At 41.3% G+C, this 20577-nt stretch overlaps 1 protein-coding gene and 1 pseudogene across 2 annotated transcripts in view; both read right to left on the reverse strand.

Annotated features, from left to right (window-relative positions):
* Window positions 1-432: 432 nt before the first annotated feature.
* Window positions 433-20577, reverse strand: part of Prps2 (phosphoribosyl pyrophosphate synthetase 2) — a 37786-nt gene continuing 17641 nt past the window's right edge. For both annotated transcript variants that reach the window (XM_021152857.2, XM_021152858.2), the window contains exons 4-7: window positions 19128-19252; window positions 6154-6327; window positions 4653-4812; window positions 433-3134 (exon numbers count right to left, since the gene is read on the reverse strand). In XM_021152857.2, coding sequence (XP_021008516.1) covers window positions 3042-3134; window positions 4653-4812; window positions 6154-6327; window positions 19128-19252 — 552 coding nt within the window. In that variant the 3' untranslated portion in view covers window positions 433-3041. The remainder of the gene's footprint in view (window positions 3135-4652; window positions 4813-6153; window positions 6328-19127; window positions 19253-20577) is intronic.
* On the reverse strand, window positions 19731-19848 carry LOC115030155 (annotated as a pseudogene).

Raw genomic sequence — 20577 nt, forward strand, 5'->3', positions numbered from 1 at the left:
TTGAGAAAATGCCTTACAGTTGGATCTCATGGAGGCATCTCCTCAACTGAAGCTCCTTTCTCTGTGATAACTCCAGCTGTGTCAAGTTGACACAAAACTAGCCAGTACATCCCACCATGTGGGTTCCAGGGACTAACCTCAGGTTAGCTTGGTGGCAGGTACCATCTCCCCACTCCTGGTCTTTAGTTTGAAAGATAATATCTAGAATGATCAATTTGGATGTGTTCTGTGGAGCATCGATGGTGCCTTGTGAGAGAAGATAGCCAATAAGTCCTTCACAAAGAAAAAGTCATAAAGAGGATGTTTTAATTATTTCTGGCTTTCCTTTCCTTTTGCAAACTGGATTGTTAACTTATAGTAATGAACATTCTCAGGCACTTCATCAGCAGATCATTTCATCCAAAAACAGAATTCCAAAATGATGACATGAACTATGAAAGAAAGTAGTCAGCATGATTTTATTGAAATTTCTTAGTAAATGGCACCGGATCTCAAAATAATCTAGTCTCTAAAACCAGGGCAAGCGCTGCAAGAAATGTCCTGAATTTAGTCGACATTGTATCTAACAAAGGAAAGTTAGCATATGAACATCTATCAGTTAACTAATAAAATTATGTGGAGGATAAACAACTTTGGTATATTCACTATTTCCTGGCTCCCCTTTTTGGGTAGATATGACTAACATGCTCTCCTTTCATAGAGTTGGACAGAGCTGATCTATTTGGTGATTTCCATTATGTTTCTTTACCACAAGCAGCAAGGAACAAGAAAGTTCTGAAATAAGACTGCTCATGAGGCAGCCTTCGTCATTTTAGCCAAACTGAAACCATCAATACTTAAAACCATATTTCCACTGTATAAGGCCCAGTCCAGTCTAATTTGTTCACAAATATATTCAGAGATACTTTAAAATACTAACTCAGGTCTAGTAAGGACAGAAACCATTGGTTCTCAAATTCAGAGACAGTCAGGCAGATTTTTATGACAGGGTTTTAAAACTGAAGATTATTATTTTAAGATCCATGATACACATTAAGCTTTAAATATCTTAGATAAAATGATTACCAACTGGCTTTTGTCATGCCAATGCTTTGGGACATGTGTACACACACACACACACACACACACACACACACACACACACACACACACACACTGAGCTATCTCCATGTGGGTATGCACAAGAATGTCTTCAGCACAGCCATAAAACCCAAGAAATTAAGACATCGCACATTATCAGAAGTAACAGCTGCATCATCTCAAACAAGTTTTGACACATGTCTAACCATGCCTGAGACAGACTGTACCACAGAGCTGAGCATCCCAGGTTATAGGAACCACTTGCTTCAGAACAGTTACAAATACAGTATTATCAAAATGCCAGTCTCTATAGGAACATAAATTATACTTTGTAACATTGATTTGACTTCTGCTCCTCTGATGTTCCAGAGTGCTGGTTGAGTGTGCTACTTAGATGGATAGGAATTTCCTACCTGCAGAATTTAGGGCTGGGAATTTATCTACAATACTCAGCAAGGGGGGAATTTTTTTTTAAGCATTCCTAAGCTTTAGGTACACAGGCAAATCCTCTTCTTTGTGAGAAGGAAAAGGATAGGTTGTCCACTTACTGATGCTATAAGGAACTGCCTTTTGTTTGTTTGTGTTTTATGACACAGTCTCAGCTCTACAGGCCAAGATGAGCTGGAACGCACTGTGTAGCCTACGCTGGCCTTAAACTTGTAGTACTCTTCCTGCATTAGTTTTAAAGTGCTGGGATTATGGGCACAGACCTCCACACTTCACTAAAAGATCATTTTATCAAGAATGCCACCCATAATGAGATTCTTCTTCACAATGCTTTCTGAAGCATTTCTTTGAAGTTTATTTTAATGGAACAGCTATATACTTTCGCATCCACTGTTTTTGCAACCCTCTCCTGTCTACATTTTAGCAGCTTTAGAGATTCTAACTAGTCATTAGAGGTGAAGTTCTGATGACACAGGGCCAAAGAACATTTAACTCAAGCTCATTAAGCTCTGTTTGAATAAGTGTATTTGGTGACACTCTTAAATCCTCCCCATTTTATGTATGTGAAAAAATAAAATAATAATCAATCTAAAATATGTGAGGGGGTTTCAAGGAGTCTTTCTTTTGGTGGACATCTACAACAAGAAACTATTGGGGAATATGGAAAGTAAAGGCTATTGCTAACATCTGAGAATAAGGTGATAGGACATGAGCTACATTCTAAAGAGAAATTCCCCTGGGATAGACAAAGTTGTGCATCAACGTGACCACAAACTCATTGACTACAGCCTGAAATGGTGGTCAAATCACAGTGATCACTGATCATAATTTGGGAGTTTCAGGTAAGTTGTCATTTATGACATATCTTCAAAGTGGCAATTAAAAAATGATACAGCCTTATATTGTCTTTAATATGTCTAATATCTACTAAGAAAAGTCAGTATGTCAGTGGCTATCTTAGGCCCAATAAAATTCAGTCCTGATAAAGGGCAATAAAATAAACCCAGTTATTTTTAAGAAAAAAAAAAAAACCAAAATTTCAAAATTCATGATAGTATAAATCTTCCAAGGTTCTCTTTGAAGTAAAGGTTATTTAGGATTTCCCCTCAAATATCCACAGGCATTATTATATATTTACACAGAAGGCTTTCATTTGAAATCACCTTTGGCATCTTCAAAATGTATGTATGACAAATTTCCACAATGGGATTTTAGGCTTAAAAGTTGTTACCTCAAAGTACTAAAAAAGAACGAGGGAAAAGATTAGTTCTCAATGACACCAGTTCAATTAACAACCAAATAAGCACCACCTTCCTTTGCCCTCCCCCAGAACTGGAAAGCAGTAGTCTTGAGCTTTAGAAGGAGAGACAGCGGACTCTCAGAGTGGACATAGACCAGATGCTTTTGCCAGAGATCATCCTAGAATTGCAGAGTCCTAACGCTAAAACAGCAGGCAGACAAAGACAGTAAGAAGTTGCAGGAGGCTTGCTCCATCTTCAATATTCCAATCCAGACTACAGTGGGACATGGCTGAACAGATAGGACACGGATTCCCCATTGTGGGTTCTTCGAATGGCTTCAGCTAGGATCATTGAAATGTCAATCACCTGAATAACACAGGGAAAACACAAAAGACAGGGAGTCAGTTCTATTTCTTTAAAAGCTCAAAAGCCAGAATGTATATGATACGTTTTTGTCAAACCTCCTTCAGTCATTTCTTTGGGGAACGACAAACAACTGTGGGTTTTAGCTTCAAAGACATCACAGCCAGCTGAGCCAACTATCGTTCTTGGGAAGATTTTCAGTGTGAACACTCAGGGGTGCTCCTACCCACAACAGATGGTCCCTTCTTGGGACACTGGTTGTTTAAAACTTAGTTTTCTTATTCATTTGCAGAGGTTTTACTCTAGAAAATATAGCAAATCTGCTTTTTTATGTTATAACTTTCATTCTATTTCTTAAGTTTTTACTATAATCCTAGCATCCATTTATAAAACACGAAAACACGGCAATGTTTTTCATAGAATATAAAGCAAATCTTATACAAGCTACCTTTTTACTTGGCTACATCTCAATTTGGAATACTAATGAATAAGATTTTAAAAATTCTTTTATTTACTGTCATCATCATCATTAGTTTTGTGTGTGTGTGTGTGTGTGTGTCTGTGTGTGTGTGTGATATGTGTGGCTGGGCACACATATACCACAGCATGCATATGGAGGCCAGAAGACAATTTTGCAGAGTCAGTTTTCCCCTTCCACATTTAAGTGACATATAGTCAGGAGGGGCATAAAGAAGTAGCTCACTATATATGCTTAGTACAGCCAGTTGCTCTGCCCCCACTCCATTTTCAGGAGACTATTTACCTAGGGATAGAGTTGTTGGCCTATACAGTAAGTCTATGTTCAACTTTGTTTTTCACTGTTGGCCAGGCTAGGCAAGTGCTACATCAAGCTATTTTTCTACTTCTCTTATTATCTTTATTTTGTGATTTTATTCATTTGCCATTTCTTCTCTTTCTCTCAGTCTACCATTGTTCCCAGTGGCTATTTCATTTTGTTTGTGAGACAAGATTCTGTGTAGCTCAGGTTGGTCTCATGATACTCCTGCACCTTTCACGTACCACCCTACATAGATCATTTCCTCTTTCCTTTTGACATTTTTTTAAAAGAGATAATGCCTCATCCCTCCTAGGATGACTTTGAACTTGAGGATGACTTTGAGCGCTTGATCTTACTATATCCACCTCCTTGAGTGCAGGGATTATAGGTATGCATCACCACAACTACTTTATTTGGTGCTGAGACTGGAACACCCAGACTCATGCATGCTATGCAAGTGCTCTACCAAACAGCATTCCATTCCAACCTCCTGTCCTCTCCATTTCCTTCCATCCTGCCTGCCTGCCTGCCCTCATTTTTTTTTTCATTTGCTATTTCCAAATAGTGACCATTCACCTCTCAAATTTGGACTTCCTGAGGGATCTAAGCTGACTGATATTCCATTGGGATGAGAAACTTTGGTCTCTGCTAGCATCTGCCTTAGCAAACAGAAGGCTGGATAATATTGAAGAGTCTGAAGCAGGTGCCTTGATTCATGGATCTGCCTGGGGTATAGATAGTACCTGAATTTTGGAGCAGTGTTTCATTTTGTCCTCTTGTGGAATTGTGTTGGTGACAACAACAGCTTCAAAGGCAGCATTATTTATTCTGGAAATAGCTGGCCCAGAGAAGATTCCATGGGTAAGAATAGCATAAACTTTGGTGGCACCAGCTGAGAGTAACCTGCACAATAAAAGACAAAAAGTTGCTCTCTAAGCTTTTACCTTTCTTACTCTCTAGCCTTCCTTCTCTCTCTCTTCCCCACTTCTCTCCACGTGGTCTCTCCCTCTCTCTTTCTACCTTCTCTCTTCCCCCCTGCCTTTCTACAATAAAGCTCTAAAACCATTAAAAAAAAAAAGGCAAAAAGTCACTAGATGTAGTGTACACTTGTAACCCTAGCACTAGGGAGGCCAAGACAGGAAGACAAAACAAGCCAGAGCTACTGAGCAAGGTCCTATCTCAAAAGAATTAGGTGTCCACAAATATTTAAATATTCTTGAAATAAGTCTACCTTGTCTCAATATTACAAGTGAAAAGTGTGCACTATAAAAGAAAGGATGGGACAAAATCCATCTGCATTTATTATCCCAAACTACAATCTTTTAAATGTATGTGTTAGCACAATGCTTTGTATTCAATTAAATTAAAGATTATCAACCCTGATACTTATATCTACATACTTTTTTTTTTTTGTCACAGGGGGCTAGATTGTCCATTGTAAGGAAAATTTAGCAGCATCCTTGGTCCACACACTAGCAACACTCCTCATGTCCTTAAATGTGACAACCAATGTCATCTTTAGAGATTGTCAAATACTATCCAGGGAACCAACTATTCCATGTTGAGAACCACTGATTTCAACCAATAGTGCCAAAATGTATAAGTACTCAAGTCAGAAAATTACCAGTGAGACAGCAAGAGCATCTCAACAAGGATTCCACAGCCAAGTGTGGTCAAGGGAGTGGGGAGAGGCTCCTTGCCTTCCAAGTATAGCTTTATAGCCACATGAGCTATGAAGCTAGCCCAAAAGTTGAGCTGAAGGAAGCAATGATGGAACAAACAAACATCCTATCTTTGTCTTTATGGGACTGATTTCTAGGGAAACACTTTCTTGACTTTCAAAAATGACCTGAAAGTCCAACCTGGAAAATAAAAAAAAGCCCATGGGCTTTTGGGGGTGGTGGTGTTTGTTTCCTTTGGCCTAAAACACCACTGTCAATTCATCAGCAATAATTAAGAAAAACAGGCTAAATTTCAAATAATGGATGCTTAGTGGGTAAGTATGGTTGACAATCTTAGCTCAATCCGTGTGATTCGTAGTGGAAGAGGAGAATTAGTTCATTAAAGTCATCCTCTGACTCCCAGCATTGTACCATAGCACATATGCCTTCCCAATGCATATGTATGCATACACATACATGCACGCACACACATACACATATACACACAACAAATAAAATTTTAAAAGGATGTTTTTCTTTCCTAAGGAGATGTTCTCTTGTCATTCTGAGCAACCCCACGTACTTATCTGCAGCATGGCAAATGGTACCACATGTGTCCGCCATGTCATCTACCAGGATGGCCACACGGTCCTTCACATCACCCACGAGAACCATCCGGTCCACTTCATTTGCTTTCTTTCTCTCTTTGTGAATCAAAGCAAATTCCACATTCAGTCTGTCTGCAATTGATGTAACCCTGTGGAAAGAAGTAAGGGAACATCTAAGAATATATTGCTGGGCACTAGGCTGAAGAAATGACTCAATGGGAAATGCTTGCCTTGGAAGAACAAGGACCCAAGTTCAATCCTCAGAGCTCATGTTTAAACAGCCAGAAATGATAGCAGATGCCTATAATCCTAGCACTGGGGAATCAGAAACTGGCAGATCCCTGGGTCTTGTTGGCAAGCCATGCTAGCCTATTTAGTGAACTCCAGGCAGGCCCTCACTGAGAAACTCTGTCACAGAATTTTCATGAGCATATGTGAGTCCCTGAATTCCACCCCTAGCACTGAAAACAAAAATAAAATCTATTTTTGTAAAACATATTTTAAATATTCAGCAAGCAACCACAGTCAAGGTAATGAAAGGGATTGGGCCACACTTGTCACACCAGGCATAGTTGAGACCCTATACCACACAATCTACATGGAAAAACAGGCTAATGATGACCTTTGCATCTATTGCAGCTTGCCACATATGTCAGGGCACCCTAGCAGCTAGATAAGACTGCTGGTTAAGAAACTGATACTGCATTTGTTAGGATTTGGGAGTTCATTTAAAACTCACAGGAACAACTTTAGACAAGGTGCTTAAAACTTAGACATTTTCTTGGTTTCCAGAACCAAGTTAGGGATAAACGTGTTTGTTAGTACACCCAGGCAATGTGCAGCCTTGTGAGAAAGGGCATCATTGAGGCTTAACGAGTTTCTGTTGAGATGCTCTACTCAACCTGAAAGTCTACAGGTTGCATGTAGCCAAGGACAACTATGAACACTGCCCAGCACAAAGTTGTAAACTTACTCAGAACATGAAGGTCTTTTTAAATTTTATTTTTGTTTTATATGCATAGATGTATTGCCTGGTGTACCATGTGTGTACTGTGCCCATGGAATCCAGAAGAGAGTGTTGGATCTCCTGGAACTGTCACAGATGGCTGTGAGTTACCATGTAGGGGCTGGGAATCAAACCTGGGTCCTTTGGAAAAGAAACCAGTGTTCTTAACTTCTAAGTCATCTCTCAAGTCAAGTTTTGTTTTGTTTTGGTTTGGTTTTGGTTTTTTTTTGAGACAGGGTTTCTTTGTGTAGCCCAGGCTTTCCTGGAACTCATTCTGTAGACAAGGCTGGCCTTGAACTCAGAAATCCACCTGCCTCTGCCTCCCAAGTGCTGGGATTAAAGGCATGCCCCACCACTGCCCAGCTCAAGTCAAGTTTTAAAATAACAAATAAAGTTAGGAAGGAAAAGTATGTGTGGAGGGGGGTAGGAGCAAAACTGGAGGTGAGAGAGGGGAGTGAGGATTTGAGGAAGACATAGTATACACATGTATGACATTATCAAACAATATAAAAAGTGAGATTTAAAAATAAACCTCAATTGCACGGTTCTCGCCGGAAAACTTTCCACATGACAACAGAGTGTTACATTGTCAGAAGTTGCCTGCCTGAATCTAGTTCCTCTGCCATCCAGTGTGACTGTTCATCGTTTCAGACCCAGGAGAACCAGAGTATGCATGTGAGAGAACGGGAAGTCAGGGTAGGGAGTGAGCCCATGACATTTTGGGTTTGTCTGAGAAAAATACACTCTGATTATGAAACCTCTTTCAAAATAGTGCACCAGTACAATGTGGCATTAAGGGTTTCCCTGTTTTAATTTTTAAAACAAATATCAATCACAGTATAATTCAGGTTAAAAAAATGGAGGGACTAACACAAATACATCGAAATTTAGAAGCAGTGCATGGAGGATATTCTTTGCATAGAGGCCTATTCATCATGTTGTCTACAGATGACAACCACAAAAGGAGTATGTGATTCCATCAGGACAAAGGAAGTAGACAACTGTCTGAGAAAACTCACTTTTTGTGACTGAGGGAGCAACATGACACATATAATGTTAGTACTTCACTCAGGGTACCATGTCCAAAGTCTGAGCACTTTCAACATGACTAGTCGTTTTGAAAATTATAGTAAAATATATATAGCATCTGTATTTTTGCAGCATTAAGTGTATTCACAATGATATACAGCTACTAACCTCTGTCTAGTTCCAAAACATATCACAAAAGCAAAAGGAAACCCCATATTTATTAATTGTGTGGCTATGCATTTTGGCATATGCATAGATGAACCTCTTTCTTTAAATCTTCTGAGCATTAATCTAGGAGATATATTGCTAGAATATGTGGAGCTTCATACAACTTATTCAGTCATAATTCTCACAGCTTCAATACCTTTTACCCAATATGACCAAATGTGCAGCTGTCAGATAAGCATGTATAGTGTCCTGTTCGACCATGCTCCCCTGTATCACTTTGAGATAGAGCATAGAGTTCGCCATTTTGGTTAGGTTGGCTGGCTCACGGTTTCCAAAGATCTGCCTGTTTTTGCTTTCTAGTCCTGGGATTAGATAAATGCAGCCATGTCCAATTTTTACATAAGTGCTAGGGATCTAAATTCAAGTCTTCATGACATCTGAGGCCTTCTGGGAGATTAGGCAGCTTGACTATCCTTCTCAATAGAAAGAAACACGGAGGTAGATAATGCACGACTTTGAGAAAACTATCATCACAAATATACCCAGAAGTTGGAATGGGCACACACACATGTGCACACAGGTGCCCACCAATGCCAGAATTGGACATCTGATCCCATGGAACTGGAAGTTATAGGTGGTTTTGAGCTGCCTGACACGGGTACCAGGAATCCAGCTCTAGTCTTCTACTAGGTAAGAATAGCAAGAGCCTGATTATGGGATGGATCCCCCCGGGTGCAGCAGTCTCTAGATGGTCCATCCTTTCGTCTCAGCTCCTAACTTTGTCTCTGTAACTCCTTCCGTGGGTGTTTTGTTCCCAATTCTAAGAAGGGGCAAAGTTTGGTCTTCGTTCTTCTTGAGTTTCATGTGTTTTGGAAATTGTATCTTGTATCTTGGACATTCTAAGTTTCTGGGTTAATATCCACTTATCAGTGAGTATATATCATGTGAGTTCTTTTGTGATTGGGTTACCTCACTCAGGATGGTGCCCTCCAGGTCCATCCATTTGCCTGTGAATTTCATGAAGTCATTGTTTTATAATGGCTGAGTAGTACTCCATTGTGTAAAGGTACCACATTTTCTGTATCCATTCCTCTGTTGAGGGACATCTGGGTTCTTTCTAGCTTCTGGCTATTATAAATAAGGCTGCTATGAACATAGTGGAGTATGTGTCCTTCTTACCAGTGACACCATTGCATACACCAGCAAGATTTTGCTGAAAGGACCCTGATATAGCTGTGTCTTGTGAGGCTATGCTGGGGCCTGGCAAACACAAGTGGATGCTCACAGTCAGCTATTTGGATGGAACACAGGGCCCCCAATGGAGGAGCTAGAGAAAGTACCCAAGGAGCTAAAGGGGTCTGCAACGCTATAGGTGGAACAACAATATGAACTAACCAGTATACCCGGAGCTCGTGTCTCTAGCTGCATATGTTGCAGAAGATGGCCCAGTTGGCCATCATTGGGAAGAGAGGCCCCTTGGTCTTGCAAACTTTATATGCCTCAGTACGGGGGAACGCCAGGGCCAAGAAGTGGGAGTGGGTGGGTAGGGGAGTAGAGCGAGGAGGGTCTGGGGGACTTTTGGGATAGCATTTGAGATGTAAATGAAGAAAATACCTAATTAAAGAAAAATAAATTAAAAAAAAAAAAGAATAGCAAGAGCTGTCTCTCTAGCCCTTTAATAATCTTGATCTTGTGCTTTGCTGCTATGACTGCCGGAGGGCAGTGGTGATGAGGGAGTAAAACCTGGGACCAAGTCGAAAACAAGACTCCAACAGGAAACCCCTGTGTAACAGAGAGATTCGCACATTTTTCCCTCCAGAGTAACAAGCAATGCAACTCCACCCTGTTGCCCCTGTGGGAATAGGAAGGGCATTTACCTTGTCTCATTTCTGATTCTGGGTGAAGGTCAGATGTTTTTAGAATATTCTAAACCACATCTCAGCTCACCTGATGGCTGCTTATTTCAGTTCCCATTATGTATGGGATGAAAACCCACAAGCAGAGAGTTGAATCTAAAAGTGATAATTTGGGGTAGTTCTTCAAGGAACCCAAAAGAAATATGTGCAAATCCTCTCAGGATTATACAAAATCTCAGGATTCTACAAAAGGCCGGGGCGGGGGGGGGAGCGGGGGCGGGTATAAGACATCTAAGGATATCAAGACACTCAAACTGGAATCCAGAAACAGCTGTAACAAAATCATAAGACCAAAGAATGAGCCACTGGAATTAGTTGAAAATGAAGATGAAGGAATTTTTCATGTTAAAACAATAAAATGGATGTGTGGATAAGAATAAAAGGGTAATAAGGAATGCCCAATCCAAAAGTTGGGAGAAGGGCTGGAGAGATGGCTCAATGGTTAAGAGCACTGACTGCTCTTCTGAAGGTCCTAAGTTCAAATCCCAGCAACCACATGGTGGCTCACAACCATCCGTAACAAGATTTGGGGCCCTCTTCTGTAGTGTCTGAAGACAGCTACAGTGTACTTACAAATAATAATAATTTAAAAAAAGAGTTGGGAGAAAAGAAATGTTTTTTTTTGTGAAATAGAAAATAGTATATTTAAATTTTATTGAATTTATAAACATAGCAGCTAACAAAATGCAAATACCTAGATAGAGTGGATTAAAGGTAAGATGAAGTTAGAGTCTAGAATGTAACCCAAAAAGGGAGAGACCAGAAACATGTAAAATGAGCTCAAAGTCATTAAGAGTAGAGTGCAAAGAGGCAGAAGTAGCTAGCTCTCCTCTGTCAAGAGAAAAAGAGGATGGGAGGTGGTTTAGCGGGTAAAGTGCTTGCCACACAAACACACAAAGTTCAGAGTTTGAGCCCTACCACCTACCTGAAAGCTTGGTGAAGCGGTATGTGTCTGTTATCCCAGTTTTGGGAGAGGTAGGATTCCTGTGGTAGTGGGTTAGGCAGGCTGACTAACTGGGAACTCTAGGTCACAGTTACAAAGTCTGTCTCAGAAAACACAGGCAGACAGCTGCTGAAGAATGACACCGAAGGCTGACCTCTGGAGCACCCACACACACAGATACAGACACACACACACACAGACACACACACACACACACGTACTTTAAGGAAATAATGCCTGAGAATTTTCTAGAACTACTGGAAGACTCTAATCCTCTAAGCAATAAACCGAATAAATGAATCCCCTAAGCAAGTACAATAAAACTACGGAAAATATGATGTCTTAACAGAGGTAAAGGGTAAAGACAAGTTACCTAGAAAGGAATGTCAGAAATTCTCAGCATCCACCCTGGAGTCAGGCTATGAATTTATCGCTACTAAAATTGCACTTCCACAGTAAAGGCAGCATGAAGATATGACTAGGCAAACTATACAACCTGAAAATTCATTTCAAGAAAACCACAGCAGGAACCCAAACCGTAGTCATAGCAGCAGACAACTTTCCTTTCTAACACTGTCCATCTTCCAAGTTCCCTTACTTAAACAGTTAATTGAAAGAAGAAGTCTATAATTTGAAGGCAGGTAAATATTTTTGCCCCATAATCATTTTCAAGTATATACTATGCACATACCAATTTCATGATCAGCCTTTTAAACTCCAATTAAGGAAAGGTGGGCTCTCAGAACATGAGACAGCTTTTTTTTTTTTTTTAAAGAAAAGATGCTTGGGCAGATTATGTAAAATGTAGATACGGAATAACTTGTATTTGTTTGTATGGTATGAAACAGGAAGGGCCCCGTGTCCACAGCGCAGCAGTGGAAGCCACTACAGTTTGTGGTTGAAGCTCTAAGTCCAGGTGTAACCTTATAATCCCACTGCAAGTAGGCAGGCAGAAAGGCAGAGAGGCCAGGGAAAGAAAGTGAGCTCTGTGGCTCTTGGCACTGAGGCCCATAGACACCTGATCTGGGTGGAGTTCCAGGCATGTCAATGACTTGCTAGTTCATGCAGCATTAGCGAAAGGAAAAGATTCCTTCCCCAAACCTCCTAGGTCGCTATACTATTATCATTTCCTGAGAAAGCTGCATGTAATTAATTCCACATACACAATGGAGACTCCATGTGTCCCTCGTAAGAGAGGTTAATACAACAAATCCCATTGAAATCGGAGGTGGAAAGAGCTAGAATAAAAACTATGTTTGATTGGTGCCTGTATGTGTGGAAGCCAGAGTGTGGTGTTGGGTGTCTTCTTCCATCACTTTCCACCTTATCCTTGGAGCCAGGCCTCTCACAGAACCCCATGTTCACTGTTGTGGCTAGACTGGCTGGCTGGCCAGCAAGCCCTTGGAATCTGTCTGTCTCTGCCTCACTAGTGTTAAGAGACACCGAGCTTTTCTATTGGTGCTGGGCACCAATGTAAAACTCAGGGCAACACACTTATACAGCAAGCAGTTTACTCTCTGAGCAATCTCTCCATATATACACTGTTCAAATGTTACTTGTTAGTAGTATGGGTGTGAGTGCAGGCATGTACAGGCTACCCTATGCCTGTGAAGATCAGAGGACAAGCCTTGGAAGCCGCCATCTGTATGTGAATTTTCAGGACATCAAGTACACTAAATCACTCCTACTGATGTCTCTAATGCTATAAATTATTAAATTCTTCTTTCCAAGTTTCAAAGTTTTGATACCACATGTTCAAAGAGTATATAATCAAGAAAATAAAAGGTTATATTAAGCACCCAGTTCGACCTACTTTCCACAACCCTTTACATTTGTATTTACTATATATGTGCACACACACACACACACACACACACACACACACACACAGAGAGAGAGAGAGAGAGAGAGAGAGAGAGAGAGAGAGTAACTGCACACACAGCTTTACTATAGGGAGGCTTCTTTCTTGTTAGTCAATGTTCCTCATTAACTCAATTAAACCTCAAAGATTACCCAAGAGTGACCTCCTGTGGCAAGAGCAAGCCTTACTTGGAGAGATTTGACCTCAAAGCTTTCTCTAAAACAGTCTTGATAGTCCCGATAAACAGATATTTTCTCTAGTGGAATATGACTTTGCATTAAGCAAAAAAGCCAACAATATCCTATCATAAACTCTATGTGACATGCATGACTTGCCAGGCTGCTTCAGTGGGACTGTCAGTGGGAGAGTAGCCCATTGCAATATATGATGGTGACAAGGAAGTATAGCAGACCAGGTAAAGAGAAAAGACGTGACAAAAATTCCTACGTGTGCTGTGGATCCCTAAAGAGCCTGTTTTTCCCAGCACAGGAGCAGGAGTGGCTACATGAGAGCATTCTGAAGAGTTTTAAACAGAAAAACATTTTAAATTTGGTCACCTACTCTGTTCTAGTCTTAATCTCTCTCTCTCTCTCTCTCTCTCTCTCTCTCTCTCTCTCTCTCTCTCTNCACACACACACACACACACACACACACACACACACACACACACACAGTCACACTATGACATAGAGAGATATGTATGTGCAGGTACAAATGCCCAGAGGCTAGAGGTATCCATCAAATTGCTTGTTCTATCAGTTTCTACCTTATACTTTGAAGCAGGGTCTCTCACTGAACCTGGGCCTAAGCTGGGCCAGCAAGTCCCACCGATCATTCTGTCCATATGCGTTACAGTGCTAAAGTTACAGGGTATGTGGCCATGCCTAGCTTTTTAAACAGGTGCTAGGAATTTAAATTCAGGTCCTTACACTTGAGCAGAAAGAACACTTATCTACTGAGTAAGCCCTCTTCTGTGATTTTTAAAAGAGGGAGTTTGCAAGGGATAGAAGAACTTAGTATATAATAAAAGATGTTGTTTTAAACCAATACAGAAAGGATGGATAATTCAATAGTTCTTGAATGACTAGATAGCTGGTGGAGGATAGGTGGGAATTGGATTTTTATTTTACTTTTTATTTCTCAATAAGTGTCAAATGCAAGAAAAATCAGAACATTAAAAGAGAAAAAGAGACCTTTGAAAATATGCAAAATCATAAGCAAAGAAAAGAATTTAAGGGAAAGGCAAGTGCTTCATAGGCCCAGAAGCCAAAATGTAACTATAAGATGGTTTTCAAAGTTCTTTAGGGAGTAAGAATATAAAAGTGGGAGGCAGTTAAAACACTGGGGAAATACCTGAGACACTCATTAAAAGGTAATATCCTGCCTTTGCCAATCCACAGGTAAATGTCTCCAGCTAAGATATGGAAGTTTGTACTCATAGGAAAACAAAAAACAAACAAACAAAAAACATCACGCCAGAAAGGATGCCTGACCTCACTCCTAACAACCAGAGTTCACAAGAAGATATATCTCAGGCTACTTGCCTCATAGGCCAACTGAAACTGATTATACACTATGTGAGCAAGGGGGGGGGGGCGGTATCAAGACTCTGGCAGCCATACTGGACAACACTATCTGGAATATCTTTTCTTAAAGACCCACTTTGAGCTCTGTCCACCAAAACTTAAATGTCCTGTGCCTTTGGGCTGGCAGTTTTAATTTTAGGAATGTATCTTATTTAGACAACTATGCAAAAGGTCAGACAGGTCTGCTAAATCTGTATTACACAAACAACAGTGTTTATGAATGAGTAGCATGGGAATGACCACACACACACACACACACACACACACACACACACACACACACACGACTATTACACAGCTATGAAAACAACCAGGTAACCCTGAAAATACATGGCACTGTCCCATGAAATGGTTTCTTCCACTAAATAGAAGAGAGGGGCACTAAGACCCAGCAATTGTTTTTTTTTGTTTGTTTGTTTTTTTCCCCCAACTAAGAATGCAAAGCAACTAGCTGCTATATGCTCCTGATGCCATGCCTTCCTGGCCATAATAGGCTGTACCTTCAAATCACAAAGCAAAATAAATCCCCCCTCCCTTGAAAAATGATCAAGAATATATGTTAGATAACTATAGGATTACTGGTAAATTATAGCAAGTTCGCATTTTAAAGACCTCCGTGGAGAAGTGTGTGTAGCATCTGTGTTATTTTTACTGCTGTGACCAAACCCCTGACAAAGAACAACTCAAAGAGGAGAGGTTTAACTTTGTTTGGCTCATGATTTGAGGAAACAAAGCCCACCAGGATAGGAAATGGCTGGTAGTAGGCAACTTCTTTGTGGCAGGAGCAGGTGGCTTCTATTTGCCACATCTTAGAGGAACAGGAAGCAGAGACCCAAGCAGAAGCTGATCTGGGTTATAAACTACAACCCCACAATGACCTTCTTCTTCTAGTAACACTCTGCCTCCCAGGTTCTACAACCCCCAACGCAGCTGTGGCCCAAGTATGCAGGCAAAGGAGGCTGGGGGAAAGGTTCCACATTCAAATCATGATAACACATTACTGGTAGTCTGCATCTATGAAACCAGGGGATGTATGTTTGAACACTACCCTAACACGGGAAAGAACGACAGTACTTGATGAAGCTGAGTTACCTTTTCTATTATCTTTCAATTTGCGTTAATTTTTTATTACTGTGTGTGTGTGTGTGTGTGTGTGTGTATGTGTGTGTATACATGCACGTATGCCAAAGCACAAGTGTGGCAGTCAGAATATATTGAAGAAATAGGTCTTCTCTTATGAGGCTCCCAGGTATTAAACTTAGGTTAGCAGGCTTGGATGCAGGCACCTTTAACTCCTGGGTCATCTTACTAGCCTCTGTTTCAATATTTTTGCTGAAAGCATGAATGATATTCTTGGCTGTAGATTGAGACAGTTGGGGATAGGAAAAGGGAAAGGGCCAAAATAACTCTATGGAATCTATTATTCTTTAGACTTGCTTGGGCCAAAGTTCTATTTTCTTTTTTCTTTTATGCCAGAGAAAATGGTCATTTGCTGTATGATCAATTGATATGAACACATTTTTATGTGTCTTCCCATATAGGGACACTGGAGTAACCAATGGGATCAGGGGACATGGGTGGCAACTGCTAAGGGGCATGGGATTTTTCCTCTTGATGTGATGAAAATGTGTGGAGGTGGTTAACAGTAACCGTTGCAAAAATCTGAAAACATACTGAAACCCCTACTGCTGTTATAACCCAAGTTATCTAACACTCCAGACCCCTTAGCCTAGAATAGATTTGAATGATGTGAATGCATGTTCGACCTCATGACTTTGGGAAGCTTCCAAATCAACTGCAAAGTTGATATGGAAGAAATCCAGGAGAAATGACTCTGCAAAGTCACTCCCAGGGTTAAAAAGACATGACCTGGGAAACCCTCAATGGCTTGCCCAAGGTCACATGTGCTCATCATGCTCTGGGCTAAAGAATGGACTACTGCTAGCTCCCAAGCCCAACCCTGCTGGACTGGCTATTTTTGTGTCAACTTGACACAGCTGGAGTTATCACAGAGAAAGGAGCTTCAGTTGAGGAAATGCCTCCATGAGATCCAACTGTAAGGCATTTTCTCAATTAGTGATGAAGGGGGAAAGGCCCCTTGTGGGTGGGAACATCTCTGGACTGGTAGTCTTGGTTCTATAAGAGAGCAGGCTGAGCAAGCCAGGGGAAGCAAGCCAGTAAAGACATTTCTCCATGGCCTCTGCATCAGCTCCTGCTTCCTGACCTGCTTGAGTTCCAGTCCTGACTTCTTTCAGTGACTAACAGCAATGTGGAAATGTAAGCCGAATAAACCCTTTCCTCCCCAACTTACTTCTTGGTCATGATGTCTGTGCAGAAATAGAAACCCTGACTAAGACACCTGCATAGCTGGGGGCTTGGGAACCTAACTGCCACTGTCGTTCATGTGAGTCTCCTTCCTGTGCAGAGGTACTTCCAGCAGCTGTCAGAGAGTCCCTCTCCAGTAACCTGCCCTTTTTTCTTCTCTTCTGTGCTGGGTGGGAACCAGTGGCTGTTGGACAGCAGCTAAGAGCCCAACACATGTGCTCTTCTGAGAACCAGGGAACGCAATGCATTGAGATTACTTTATTGGCCACTCTTAAGTCTTTTTAAGTGTGATTCTAGGGCTGCAAGGAGATGAAGATATCAACAAGTGAGGAGAAGGTACATGAGAATGAGTGTGTGTGTGTGTGTGTGTGTGTATGTACTCAAATGTGTCTATGCAGTGCTAGAGAAGAAATCCAGGGTTGTGGGCATGACTGCCAATGTTCCACCACTGAGCCACACCCAAGATCACTGCCCTTTTGGGTTGTTCTGAAGCTTGATTGTCACTCTTGACCCTGGACTCAAATGATTGACTCCCATTTATAAACCTCTTTACTTTAGTTGGTGCGGAGAGTTCTCTCTTACCTTTCCCTTTCTTATGGCCACCCCTACCTTGGCAATGCAACTCCACTCCACCAGGTTTTGTCTTCCCAGATAGCAGCTGGCAAGTTCTCCAAGGCTCAGGGTCCTAAGGCTCAGTTTGCAGTGGGCAGTGTGTAGGACCAGCATAATCTTATTCTTGTTGCCTCCACAACACCAAGTCCCCTAGTGGTTCATGCGCCCCTTGAAGCTCTCCATAGAGCTGGTTGACACTGCCACTCAGGGCTACTTTCTTAGGCTGCCACTGTGGCAGGATGCTCAGTTTTTATTAAACGTGTTCATTTGCCAGTCATTCTACCTCTCCTTAGTACTGGCTGCCTGTGCCCTGGTGGCTATCTATACACAATGAATCCGGGCATATTAGTCCCTCGGGGCTGGCTGATTTTGGATGATCAGATTGACAGGTCATATGGTACAGTGACTGATCCCCTACCAACTCAAACTGTAGAAGCCTTTCTCCATAGAGGTACTGCATCCTCAGACTAATTTTGTATTAATTTTCTTAGTCCAGGGAGTCCAACACCCTAGGGAGACCTCATATTCACCTGCCTGTGGCACAAACTTGTGGCTGGATTTCTCATGGGTGACTACTTTCTCCTTCAGCCAAAGGCTCTGCTTATTGGCTAGGGACTTAGCTTTTAGCATCCTGCTTTAGGGAGGCCCTTGAATAGGTGGGGCAGGCCAAGCTGCCTTCCCCTTCTCATCTCACCCACATCCCCCAGACCACCAGAGTACATTCCAGCCCCATCTGTAATGCAGGCAGACTTTAGCCCCCCTTTCTTGTTGTTCCATATACATTTTGAAAAACTGGGTTCTATTGTGCCTGTTCCAGTCAAGTGTTTGTGGTTAGAAGGACTAATTCAGTCAATTGTGTTAATTAAAATTCTTATTATATAGAATATATGTGTGTGTTTGTTTTATTTTCATGAATGATGTGAAATGCTGGGACAGTGATGGGTTTCTGTCCTGGAGGCAAAGCCTGAGACCTATTCAGTTGCTCATTTACAAAATAAAATGTTACATAATTAAAAGCAAACTTCCTGGGGGGGGGGCAGGGCAGCAACATTATCATACTATCCCCAGCAAACACACACACACGTGCGCACACACACACAAAGCATGCTATCTATAAAGGTTGTCAGTGTGTTTTTGTGTGGTATGCATGTATGCACACACATGTGGAGGCTCCAAGTTAATGTCAGGAATGTGCTTTGATTGCTTATTTTTTGATGCAGTGTTTCTCAATTAAATGCTGAGCTAGTTACATAGCTCGGGGAATTCCCCCATCCCTGTCTTCCAAGGCTAAAATCACAGACAGACCCTTAAGCGTACTCAGCATCTATATAAGCTCTTCAGACCCAACTTCAGTCCTCAAGCTTGTGGGGCATTAGCTTTAACTACTCAACTATTTCCCCCAGCAAACAAGGCATGCTTTCTCCTTTAAGACATAGAGAAATACAGAAGTCAGGAAAGTAGTAGGTAAAGAGAAAGATGTGTATGGTGTCACTTGTATGGTACCTTTTGGCTCCTCCAGCATCTGGAGAAACAATAATACAGTTTCTCCATTCAGTGATGTTCTCCCGAATCCACTGAAGAACTGCAGGTTCTGCATATAAATTATCCACAGGAATATCAAAGAATCCCTAAGGAGGAAAATCAATGTCACTTGGTTTTCTGGTTGAATGTGAGATTTATTAGAGTACATGATTGGCAGGGTCAAGGGTTCAGCACAGTGGAAAGCCTCAGGAACACAGAGTCCTACCACATGCCTGAGGGACCATGATTAGGGGCGTATTTGTCCCACGCTTGTTGAGAAAATGCCGCTTCTTCAGATAACATCTCTTCAGATTCATCTGCATTAAACTTGGCGCTCTCTCTCTCTCTCTCTCTCTCTCTTTTAAGATGTGGCTCTTCTGTCAGCTAGGGAACTTGAACTTAACCCTGTGTAGGACCTCAATCACATATTCCTTGTTTTACAGGTTGGTATTATACACATGATGGCCTGGCCAATGTGAACCTTGCCCACTGGGCCCTGGGGCTTCCCAATGGTGATCCATATACCTCTCTGAAGCCTAGACTGGTGACAAGATGAGATAAGCGACATGACTATTCACCAGAAAGTTCAGTCCCCAAGGTCTCTTAGAGAAACCCCTATATACAACCTCCCAAGAAGCATACTGTTTGCAGTCACTGCACAGCACGCTCCAAGGGGAAAGGGACTTAGTTTAATTGGATACAGATTTTTAAACAAGGTAATTGCTATCTTTCAATAATATCTGAAATATTGATATTTGATTGAATATTGATCCAAAAATACCTTTATACAACAGTATCCCTGTGGGTAACTGTTACAGAAATAAATCTAATAGTAATGATGCCACAAGACATCTTTCAGTCCAGTCCACTTCCTAGGCATGCTCTGATATTTATGTGCACCGAGAGAAAGAACAGCATTGCAGGACAAACTGGAAGACAGGTGGATTTTTGTTGTTGTTTTAGCACTTAAGCACAAATCAAATACTTCACATTCATTATATATCATAAGTAGGTACTGAGAAATGTGGTCCGTCTTTGTGACAAAAGAGAAAGTTATGAAGAAATTAAAAATGTATATTGCAGGACTAAGGAGATGACTTGGTGTGTGAATGTATAGAAAACTTGCTGTACAAGCATATGCTGCATATTCTGTGACCCCAGTGTTGGGAAAGGAGAGGTACGCAGATCCTTGGAGCTCACGGTCAGCCAACTTACCTGAATTGATGAGATCTGGGTTCAGTGAGAGACCAAGTCATCAAAACTTAAGCTGAGGAGTGATTGAGGAAGACATGCAATGTACACAAACTCACACAATACACACTACTACACTAACTAATTTACAGAAGCTTAGATGGAACCACAAAACATATAAGAAAGCATTTCTGTTCCTCCAAAAATGAATTGGAGGCAAGGTGTGTTAGGAATGGTGGCA

Source organism: Mus caroli, chromosome X (assembly GCF_900094665.2).
Source record: "Mus caroli chromosome X, CAROLI_EIJ_v1.1, whole genome shotgun sequence".
NCBI classification, from domain to species: Eukaryota; Metazoa; Chordata; class Mammalia; order Rodentia; family Muridae; genus Mus; species Mus caroli.